The 12,194-nt window shown below is 35.9% G+C and overlaps 1 protein-coding gene across 1 annotated transcript in view; it reads right to left on the bottom strand.

Moving 5' to 3' along the window:
- Positions 1–12,194, bottom strand: part of ALDH1A3 (aldehyde dehydrogenase 1 family member A3) — a 47,723-nt gene that overhangs the window by 4,175 nt on the left and 31,354 nt on the right. The window contains exons 10-12 of the mRNA XM_074234231.1: positions 4,127–4,291; positions 1,313–1,470; positions 539–613 (exon numbers count right to left, since the gene is read on the bottom strand). Of these exons, the coding sequence (XP_074090332.1) occupies positions 539–613; positions 1,313–1,470; positions 4,127–4,291 (398 nt within the window). The remainder of the gene's footprint in view (positions 1–538; positions 614–1,312; positions 1,471–4,126; positions 4,292–12,194) is intronic.

Genomic DNA, 12,194 nt, shown 5'->3' with positions numbered 1-12,194 from the left:
ATTTAGCAGATTACACATGAGAGCCCTCCCATGATCAGAGTATTTCAAGTAAGATTAGAGAGTAGGAAAAAGAATTATTAAAGTCTCAGACATAGAAATAAGCATGACACATATAAGGAACAATAAGATCACCAGATTGAATGTCATTAACAGTTTAAGTTGCAGCAATGAAAGGGATTGGATAATTAAAGTGGAGTCCAGACAAACTATTATGTTCTTGAAAATCTGGTTCATTTTTGTGGTTGTTCTCTTGGGGGCTTAATGAGATAGGAGTGACAGTATGTGGTATTACAATGAGACCAGTGAAAGAACTGAGTTGAAATCTTGTTTTGCTACTTACTAGCTGTGAAAACTTGGATTTCTCTGGACCTCAGCTTCCATATCTACAAAATGGAATAATAATATCTAACCTATTTAATGCACAGAGTAGGTGTGAAGTCTGGGGTAATATGTGTTATAATACTTTGGAAACTATAAAATGAAATAAAATATAAAAGATATTAAAATTATTATTATTATTATTATTAACAAAACTTACAGTTCTCTGCCATTTCCTGACATTTTAAAACCACCAAATGGAGCCTGTGCATAGATGGCATTGTAGCAGTTGATCCTATAGAAAGAATTTTTAAAATACAATTACATGGAGAAAAGACATCAGTAGTCAATAAAGTCCGTCTCTAATGCTTAATAACTTTTGACCTCCTCTTTTCCCTTCTCACCTCTTTATGATGAGTTTAATACTTCAAGCAGAAGGCTTCCAATTGGGAATTATTCTAGTGGTGATTGAGGAAGTAATAGAGGAAGTTTTCAATGAGTAATTTTTTTTTGTTATTCTTAAGGTAGATAAGTACTGTAATCCTCATTTACTTCAATTAGTCAGCACACATGGTTGATTGAATTAATCCAGCAACAGCTGAACTAACAATGGGTTACATCATATCACATGTATGTTCATTGAGGAGATAGAAACTCTTAAGAGTACAAATTTATGAATAAAGGAAAAGTGAGGAAGAACAGAAAGTAAACCAGGAAGAAGAAAAAAGGCAAATGAAAGCAGAGGGTTTAAAAGCAAGAGGAAAGGAAGAGGGAAGACAGTAACTGAGCAGATAGAAATAATAAAAAAAAAATTATCATCAGACTCCCAGACAGGATTTTTAAAAAAAAATATGACACCTAGTGTTCACTATTGCATTGCAGCCTGAGGTTGGTTGGCTATTGATAGCTATTGAAAACATTTAAAAATTAGAAAGAAGGGAGTCTCTCCAGGCATTCCGAAGCCTGGGAGAACCAATATATATTGTATACTTACCAGACTGTTCCAGATTCTAATGCAGAAGCCAGTTTCAATGCTTTGTCAAGATTCTTTGTGAATACAGCTGCAGTGAGTCCATACTCAATACTATTTGCTCTCTTTATAACTTCTTCTATATTTTTGAACTTCATTATTGGCTGTACTGGTCCAAAGATCTACAGTGAAATAAAAGGTTGGCAGTAAGGGACAAATGCAGACGGTAACCTCATGACCTCAGAAAAAATTTTCTCACTTTAATGTTTTTGTCCAAGTATACAAAATGATCCCTTAATCCTAATTCCTCAGGCCAAAAATTACTAATTTGTAAATATGTTAAACAAAATATGTGTGTAAAATACAAACCTGACTGTTGCCTGCTGAGGAGATGGGGGTGGGAAGGTAGGGTGGAGGGAAATTTTGTAACTTGGAAATATGCATGTACAAATGGATGAAAATAAATAAATACAATTTTAAAAAACCAAATATACATAATGATCACCAGTAATTTGGACTGTGGGATGAACTGAACAGAGCATTCAATTTGGAATAAATGGATCTGGACTCACTCACTTACTTTTCCTTTGTGGCTTCAAACAATCCTAGGAATTATAGATTTAGAAACCTTAAGGGCTTTTTTTGAAAGCAATTTGATTTTCTGGAAATCCAAGAAGAATCAATCTGAATTTTTTTATAAATGGTGAAACTTAAAATTGTTCTAAAAGAATCCCTTCCTGAGCTCCTGAGCATGGAAAAGCATGAAAACCTTGCAGATAGCAAATACATCAATATTGAAAATGTTGGAACCTTTTATGTTATCTTGTTAAGGAACTGGGATAGATACAGTTTTATGATTATGCTCTGCAATTCACAAAGTGTCACATTTTCCACAAATAGAGGATCTTTAAAACAACCAAAGGACATCTTAGCAGGTTCTGGAAAGTGTTGGAAGCAGTGTGGCAATTTTTTTACCAAAATGGAATGTGAGCAAAGGGAAAAAAAAAGAAAAACAGTACCATAAATCTAAAAACTGAGAATTTAAAGGTGGCTTTTGAAGGAAACTCATTACTAGATTCAATGTCCAAAACTATTTTTAGATCTAACATTATGTCTAGGCTGAGGAAATACTTTCTCAGGTTCCTTAGAAACTACATGTCATAGGACAGTTAAAGAGTGGAATTGTATGCCATCCATGTACAGTAAGTAACTCATAAAAATTTCAAGACTAAAGTCTATAAAATTTTGTTGCCAGAAAGCCTTTGGCAGTAATTTACTCTTTTATGTTTCCCAATGGACACATTAAAAAAAAAAAAGGCAAAAACATCCTGGGGTCTAATCATACAGGGCCAGATCCTCATCCTACATAAACTCCATAGGAATTGTTACAGTGATGCTAAGCTGACCCATGGTAACCATATGCCATCTTGTTTGATATTAGAATGACAGTGTTAGATTTACATCTTTGTGGCATTCTCTTGCTTTCCATCATTTCAAAATGATAACCAGAAGGGGAAAACTTCAATAAGAGTTTTTACAAGGAGTACAGTCATTGAATAAACATTCCATATAAGAATTTGGTTTAAAAGAACATAAAATAATACTGGGTGCTGGCTGATTCCAGGAATCTTATCTTATCAAAATCTCAAAGAAATCCCCCTATACTTTGGTATCAGGATCATGTCCATCATGTAAATAACATGGAAGTTCCCAGGACTTAACTTTTTTAATTGCAGGGGCTTTTGTTTAATAGGTATATTTCATTTTACCTTTTGTTTTAAGAAATATTTTAATATCAAAGATATATCTGCACTGTTATTTATTTAAAAAGTCAATGAATCATAAAAGAGAATTTTCCTGATATTCCAAACTGATAAATGAGTGAAACTCAGTAGAGAGTTAATGGCAAGCCAAGTATTTTACAAAAGAATCAATCAACTATTTTTTTTAAATGTGTGTGTGTGGGGGGAGCAGTATATTTCCTTTACTTTGAATTTAATCTGACTAACTTTCAGAAGTGGGAGAAAGAAAAAGGCTCATCTCTAGTCCCAACCTTCTTCCTGGCTATACAGACTTGAATTTTTTAGAGGTATCAGTATTTAAAAAATGTATTATAAAGATCCAAAGATCTTTCTGGCCATAAAGGAGAGAAAAGTGATTTAATTTTCCACAAAAACTAATCCTTACAGGTTCTAAGATTACAGAAAGTTTTAGCTCTAACTTAATGGTTTCCTTTGGAAACAAACAAAAGAGTAAAAAACTAGAATATGGGTATGGGCAGGACGGGGGGTGGGATTTTAACTGCTTCAACTAATTCTTCCTTCTATCCTAACCAATGTTACTTCTATGAGAAGTTTAACTGCTGAAAATAGCAGAGAAAGTGATTTATGCAGTGTTTGAAAATTTTGAATTAGTAACAGATTAATGTAATCTATGTTCTTTTGATGGCCCCAAACTGAAGTGGAAATGTGGTGTATTAAGGTTGGATTTGGAGTAAGAGGATTTAAGATTAAATGCTAGCTCTGAAACTTAGTAGGTGTGTGACCTTGGTCAAGTCACTACTCCTCTAGGTCTCATCTATAAAATGAGAAGTTTGAACAATGTGAACTTGAAGTCCCCTTCTATTGCTAAATCATGATCCTTTTGAAGTATTTTTAAGATGACAGAAAAGAAGTGCTATCCAAAATCTATTTCTTCTGTAATGAAGAGGAAGCGAAAATTTGTCCCCAAGACTCTTTGGTCTCAGAGTTTATGCAATTTGATAGAGTTAAACCTCCAAGTCCATTGAGCCATCAGAATACGATTTCTGTTTCCCTATTAGCATTCATGATAACCCACCTCTTCTTTGGCAATCCGCATGTTGTCTGTAACTTCTGAAAACACTGTAGGTTTTATGAATAGTCCCCTATCTTCCATGGCTGAGCCCCCACATTCCAACTTAGCACCTTCCTTCTTTCCACTTTCTATTAGGTCCAGAATCTTATCAAATTGCTTTTGATCAATCTATAAAATACAGAAAAAAGGTAATTAGGATAGAAACCAGACCAGCATGGATCCAATGTATTCAGACCTTTGAAATAAGTCATGATAAATAAATGCCTCTGAACATTTTCAAAGTCAAGGATATTACATTTTTGAAAAGCAGGAAACTGAATTATTTGCTAATTATCTCAATGAGGATTTATTGAGCATCTACTCTGGGCAAAGCATTACCTTTGACATGGGAGAAGGGAAATAAATACAAAGAAATAGCTACCCAGGCTCCACCCTCCATGTAATTTTTATTCATAGGATTTGGAATTAGAGAGTTCTTAGACATCCTCAAATTCTACTCCTTAGGTTGTAATAGATTAATAAATTTGGGTCCTTTCCTCAAGATTGTTCAGTGAAACATGCTAGAAATGGAATACTCTTAGATATGGGTGCTGGCTGCTTGCCTGGCTATTTGGCTTTCATACAGAACACATCTGGATCCTATTTTCTAAATACAGGCTTTGGTCTTTGCAGTTCATGCTTTGCATCCCAGCTGACCAACTACCCTGATTATATCGTTGCCACTTACCTTGCTACTTACCTTGCTACTTTCCAACACTTGCCCTGGATGACTTAATCAACTTACTTTTGGGACCACGATGCTATGCTGCCTTGATTGATGAAATCAGCCAGCACAGACATACGTAGCCCATTGTGTGTATGTGTAGTATATGCATGCCTATATAACACGTATACACGTAATTGGTTGTTGCCCCTTGTGTTCAAAAAGAACCAAAATAAAATCACTCTGTTGGGGTCATGGTTTCTGACTGTGGCTGATCAGAACAATACATACTCAAAAGACTCGCCTACAAGTTGGATATATATAGTCAATATGAAAATTTGGAGTGGAGATGTCTCTAAATTTGTGCATCTCACTTTTCTTTTGTGCTAATGCAATTCTGCTTTGCTCAGAGAGTACAGTGCCTTTTTTGATGCAGGCATGCCATGCTAGGTAATCCTGTACCAATGAGTTTTATGTATTACAATTGATTCTGAAGTTCTTCAGAGACCTTGAAAGGGTCCTTGTATCATTTCTGATCTCCATGTGAGCAGTTGTCTTTTGTGAGTTATCTGGCATTTGAACAACATGTCCAGATCATTGGAGTTGCCCTTTCTGCAGTAGAATTTAAACACTTGGCAGTTTAGCTCAAAAAAAGAACCTCAGTGTCTGGTATCTTATATTCTCAGTGATCTTCAGAATCTTTCCAAGACAATTCAAATGGAAGTGATTCAGTTTACTGGCAAGTTGCTGGTATGCTGTTCAAGTTTCATAGGCATACAATAGTAAGGTTAGCACAACAGTTCTGTAGACCTTTGGTTTGGCAAACAGTCTAATACCTCTTCTCTCCCAAAATTTCCTTTGGAGTCATCCAAACACTGAGCTGGCTCTGGCAATGTGTGTGCCAATCTCATTGTCTATGAGTACATGCCTGTAAAGTATATTGCCAAGGTAAGTGAACTTATATACAACATTCAAAATTTCTCCATTTGCTGTAACTTATGATTCCACATATGGATGGTGCAATACTGAATAGTGAAGAACCTTCGTTTTCTTGGTGTCCTCTATTGCATCTCAGTCTCAGAGGCTACCCTGAGTGCACAATAGTCTGTGAACAAAAAAAAAACCACATACCAACTCTTCCTCTATTTTAGTCTAGGCTGATAGCCTTTTCAAGTTAAATAATTTACCATCAGGGCAATAGCTAGCTGACTTTGGTTCTCTCTTCCAGCAACATAGATGAAAACATCATACTAAAAAACATAGGAGTAATCATTCCACTGGTGAATGGGAAAGCTGGAGAACATCTTCCACTATCCAGAACTTGTGCAAGTTCAGGAACTGTGCACAAACTATACATTGACCACAATATAGTGATGTTATTTTGGTCCCTTTCAAGCATGAATGACAACAACCAACCATATGTATATGTATGATGTAGGAATATATATATATATATATGTATAGAATAAATAGTATTGATTATATAATATTATATATACACACATATACATAAGTGTGTGTAGATTGGCAATCTCAAATTCAGACCATGTTTCAAATCCCGTTCAAACTTCTACCCTTTTTACTTCACTTTCAGTGGAGAAAAATATAATTACAATAATTATTATTCCTGGGGGCTCCATTTTCCACCTAAAGAGGTAGAAACAATAATCAAACAAAACTACTTATGCTTCTGGAAAAACTGTGATGAACAATGGCTCTGCTGGTCCACTCACTATCTAGTACTTGTGATTTCCTTATACCTTCTTTGCCATTCCCTCTCCCCTGTCTCTACTAGAAAGTAAATCAGTTACTGAAAGAGAATATTTGACTCCATCACTTAGCATAGTGTTTGGCACATAGTAAAGATTTAATAAATGCATTTCATTCATTCACAATTCTTTAACATGTGGACAAACTGAAACAGAGAAGGGAGCAATCTTGTAATCAGTCTGGTGAATTATCTAGTTTTTGAATGGTCATTGATAAGATCTGCTTTGAAATTTATTGAAAAAGGACTCAGTTTTCTTTTTCACTTTGCCTTTGTAGACACAGTTTTAGTATGTATTTGTTGGCATTGATAATTTGTGATTTTAGACAGAATAATGAGTTTTATTTGAAATGTGTTCAAAGTGAAAAATAAAAAGGATACCCAATACCCTATCTGTATTTGTTTCTTTTTTGCCATAGGAGAGTATATAAGACAAAACTGGAGGCATTTGCCCAAAGCCTTCATAGATAGTCTCATCAAAAACAGATTCAATAATAATCTGCAGTTGAATAGGTTCTCTATTTGCATTCCAGTCTCAGTGTCTGGACAAAATAAGTATGAATCATGTTTTAAACAAAAGAGGTTATATTTGGAGTCAAAAGACAAGTTGAATCCCTGTTCTTTACATAATAGCCTATGTAGCCTTTAGTAAATCACTTAATCCCTTGTACCTCAGTCTCCTCATCTGTGAAATGAGGACTATAACTATACTGCTCATTTTATAGAGTTGTTGGGAAGATCAAATCAGATAATTCATGTAACATATTCTGCCATGCATAATGCTTTTTATAAATGTCAAGTGTTGTTATTTTCCACTGACTTCTCCTTAAGATCAGTAGTTTCCAAAGGTTATTGACGACATTACCAAAAATTAGGGGTTTTTTGCTAAATATAGGTGATATCTTCAGAGCCCTCACAATCTGGCGCTATTTTATAAGTTCAGCCTCATCTAAATTTAAGGCTATGCTCCAGTCAGTTTGATTACTCTCTCCCAAGCTCCACCTACACTTCCAGCATCCTTTGCCTTTGCTAAAGTTCTTTCCTATGCCAGGAATGACATACAATCCTCCACTTGGATCCCTTGCCTTTCCTCATCCCTATGCCCTGGATCCTTCCCCAACCCCTCCTCCCCTCCTCCCTGCCTCCCCATGATTCACAGTACTTGGCTTTCACTTTTCATATGCATTTATTGCATATATAATTTTGTATGAGAGTTATTTTTGCATTTTGGTCTCTCCTTGCTAGTTGGTGAATCTCTTGAAGGCAAGAACCTTGTCTTATCTAATAGTTTATTTCAACTAGCAAATAGTTTTGAAAAAAGATATGTGTGTGATTGTTGACTGTCTACCTAATTCTCTTCAGTACAATCCATCCTGTTTCAGATAGTATGTCTCTTACTAGACATCCTACACATCAAAAATAAAGTCTCCTGGTAGTAGTGGATGAGCCTATTGCTTTAAGTCAGAGAGCTCTCTGGTACATTTTAACTTAAGCTAAATGCTGCAGGAGGCAATTCAAAAATATGAGACCCCAAGGTATTAGATGAAAAGGCCACTATCAACTCAAGATGGGGAGTATGCTGGAAACCAGACAGGCCAGGTGGCTTGCATATTGTTTATCTGCCTTGTTGCTTAGTTGCCAAATAAACTTGAATAATTTTAAAGAATCTGAGTGAGTACTCTGCCTCTGGTGGACACCAAACTAGATCAGTTAGCCTCTTTACATTACTGAGTCTGGAATATTTAGACAGCTGGAACTTCTTGCAAAGCAAAATCTTATTACCATAGATGAAAAGACACATGAGGGAAAAATCCAACAGTCTCCTAGAATAATATTCTTGGGTTGGACATTTAAGTTAGCTTTGAAAAACTGGGTTTAGCAACACCATTAGAAAGGCTCATGAAATCAATACCAACTCTTTTTGGCTTTGTTCTTCCAAAAGACACAATTAGGCCAAGAATTTCTGTCATCTTCCTCACACTAAAAAAACTAAATATGTTGGAGAGAAAGAATTTTAAATCATAATCAGGTATAAGACTTTCCTTAAGGGATCAGTTCACATCTTTCTGCAGGAAGCTCGATTATCCTTAATGTGGTAGTTTATTCAATAATCTCCTGTGGTTATGTTCCATCTCATTTGGAAATGAAACTGCTGCAATGCATTTGATGGCCTATGGGTTACTAGCAGCTGTGTGTCATAGGGACCATACCCAAGGAAGCAACTTCAGATGAATGAATACAGGCTGTTCTAGTAATTCTGGCCTGCAAGAACTGCCAGTATAATGCCACAAACCTATTAGCCAGAGGCAAGGGACTGCTGCTGAGAGCACAAACAAATCACAATATTCCTCTTTTCAAAGACTTCCTTTTCATCCCCTGTCTGTGGAACTATTCAAAATGACTAATATGCCTTCATTTATTCATTCAACTAATATTTGCTAAATGTATTTGTTGAGCATTGGGTTAGGAGCTGAAAGGGATACACAATTCATATGCTAGATCATTGAATTATAAAACAATAGATCTATAAAATGCATTATCTTTCTCAAAAAAACCCCACCTATATTTCCCCACTTCTGTCAAGATCACTGTCCTGTTTCCTGTTATCTGAGTTCCTGATCTCAGTGTCATCTTCACTCATACTCACCTTAAATATGCAACCAGTTATCAGATCTTGCCACAATATCTCTTGGATAAATCTTCCTTTCTCCCTTGATACCCCTATGGTTCAAAGTCTCATCACATCTCACCTGCCTCATTATTGGTCTTCTTAACTCCAGTCTTTTCACTCTCCAATCAAACCTTTAGGAATATTCCTAAAACACAAAGCTGACACTTTCACCTTTCTACCTCCAAAATTTCAGTAGTTCCCTATTGCCACTGGTATAATTTACAAAGCCTGACCCTAGCATTTAAAGCTCCTTACAAATTGACTCCCATTTACCCTTTCAGTCTTATTTCTCTTTCCTCTCCCTCACATATTCTCCATGACCACCAAATGGGTCTGCTAGATACTCACTATCTACAATTTCCTTCCCTTTGCAAAAGTGGTCCTCAGCATCTGTAATAAACTCCTCTTCACTTCCACCTCAAAGAATACCTTCCTTCAAAATGAAACTTTTTCTTTGGTTTTGATTATTAGTACTCCCTACCTCTTAGAAATATTTTTAAAGACTTGATATTTATATACTTATATAGTTGTTTTATCCCCAAAAGAAGAAAAACCTTTAATGGTAGGAATTATTTTATTTCATCAGAACTTAGAGCAATACTTGTATGCAGTAGAAGCTTAATAAATTTTGAACATAATTGAACTGAACATTTAACTTAGAAGAAAAATAAAGTTAACTGGTATATTAATTATTTCAAAGTATTTGAAGGATTTTCATGTGGGGAAAAGAGCAGTCAGGGGATATAGTGGATAGAATGACTCATCAATGAAAGACTCATCTTCCTAGAATTCAAATCAGATCTCAGACACTTACTACCCACGTGACCCTGGGCAAGTCACCTTACCCTATTTGCCTCAGTTTCCTCATCTGTAAAATGAGCTGGAGGAGGAAATGGTAAACCATTAGCTTTGCCAAGAAAACCCCAGATGGGTTCATAAAGAATTAGATATGACTAAAACAACTAAGCAACAACAACAACACATGGAAAAGGAATTAGATTTACTCTGCTTGGTCCTAGAGCAAAACCAAAGATGGGGGTAGATTGTTACAAAACCAAATTTAGGCTGGATATAAAGGAACATTTCCTAGTAATTTGAGCTCTAGTAAAGTACAATGAGTGACCTCAAGAGGTGGCAGATTCTCTTTCACTGGCATTCTCCAGGAGAGGAGGGATAAAGACTTATTCTTTAGCTTTATCCCAGAGAGGTCTTTTATTAAGGTATGCATTGGGCTAACTGGTTTATGGGATTCCTTCTAATTTTGAGGGAGTTTTTTAATCTTATAATTAGGCTATTAAATATAATACTTAATTTCTCATCTTCATGCTTTTACACTGGTTGTCCCCGCCATGGTTGAAATAATTTTATCCTTCCCAATGTCTCTGAGAATCCTTAACTTCCTTCAAGACTCAACTCAAACATAGACTATATTAAGCCTTCCCTATTCTTTGCATCTGCTAGTGTCTTTTCCTTCAAATCACCTGGTACTTCAAAAAAAATTATACCTATATATGTATGCATTATTTCTCCCAACAGAACATAGGCTCCTTGAGAGAAAAACGGAAAACATTTTTAGCTTGGTATCCCCAGTATTTAGATTGGTGCTAGGTGGTACAATGGATATAGCATTAGCCCTAGAATCAGGAGAACCTAAGTTCAAATCTGACCTCTGAAACTTGACTCTATGTGACCTTGGGCAAGTCACCTCTCTGATGTCAGTCTTCTTTGAGAGTGAAGGACAAACAACATTTTCTGGCTCATAATAGATGATTAGAAATGTTTGTTGACTGAATGCTAGAGTTATTCTAAAGAGGAATTGGCTATTTTAAGAAGTAATGGGTACCCCCTCACTTCCAGTCTTCAAATAAGGACTGGATGATCACTTTTGGGGGATCTTGTAGAAAGGATTTTTGGTTAGACCTACATAGTTCTTTCAATTTTGAGATTTGGTGAATAGATATTATTCTCCTAGGCACTAGGTGGCGCATAGGATGAACTACTGGGCCTGAAGTCATGAAACCCTGAATTCAATTCTTACCTAAGATACTTACCAGCTATGTGAACATGGGCAAACCACATAGCTTCTAACTGCCCCAGTTTTCACAACTACTAAATGGGTTCAATAATAGCACCTACCTTATAGGATTGTTGTGAAGATAAAAAAGATAATGTTTGTAAAAGTACTCATTTGCTCTTATTATCTCAGTCCTGGACTTGAGGGATTACTTGCAAGAGTCTGATCCTTGGACTTTTAATTTTTTTGTCAGAGAAGTTCCACAGAACTGTTTGTTGACTGGTGAATACTCATTAATTTTTGGACATGGCCTATTTCTAATAAACATTTACCCATGATTTGTCACTCCATGGCTGATAGAGGCTAAACAGAAGACAAACCAGGTTGTTGTTGATAAGATCAGTTCCATCTCCATAATGGAATCTGGTATCTCTTAAACATTTATTTGTCTACTCTGCTTTATAATAGCAAGAAGGTGAGACAGGATACAGACCACCAGGAGCTTATGAAACCTTGTAGTCATCTCTTCCTTTTGCCCTGTAAATAAAGATTTCAGAGACGTGTTCACTAATGAGTCTTCCTGCTCATCAGGGAACATTTGGAACAATGGAAAAGCCTTCAGATACTGAACTTCTAGTTTCACATACACTATCCACCTAGACATTCATCATGGCTCAAATTACTTTCTGCTCACTGCTGATACTCCCTGTGTTGGACTGGATGCAGCTACCTCATGCTGAAGGTCTAAATAAGAAGAGGAAAACTCTTCTTCCCCCCACCAAAAAAAAAGAAAGAAAGAAAAAGATTACAAGATCTTTTTGGTTGGTAACAATCAAATACTCTAGGGAGAGTTAAAGACAGAGGAGAACCTAGTCAAGGTGTCCCCTCCATGTGTAATCTAAAAAAAAAAAACCC

This window comes from Macrotis lagotis, chromosome 4 (genome assembly GCF_037893015.1).
Source record: "Macrotis lagotis isolate mMagLag1 chromosome 4, bilby.v1.9.chrom.fasta, whole genome shotgun sequence".
Taxonomy (NCBI): domain Eukaryota; kingdom Metazoa; phylum Chordata; class Mammalia; order Peramelemorphia; family Peramelidae; genus Macrotis; species Macrotis lagotis.
The sequence above is the reverse complement of the archived record's forward strand: the minus strand, read 5'-3'. Positions and strand labels throughout refer to the sequence as shown.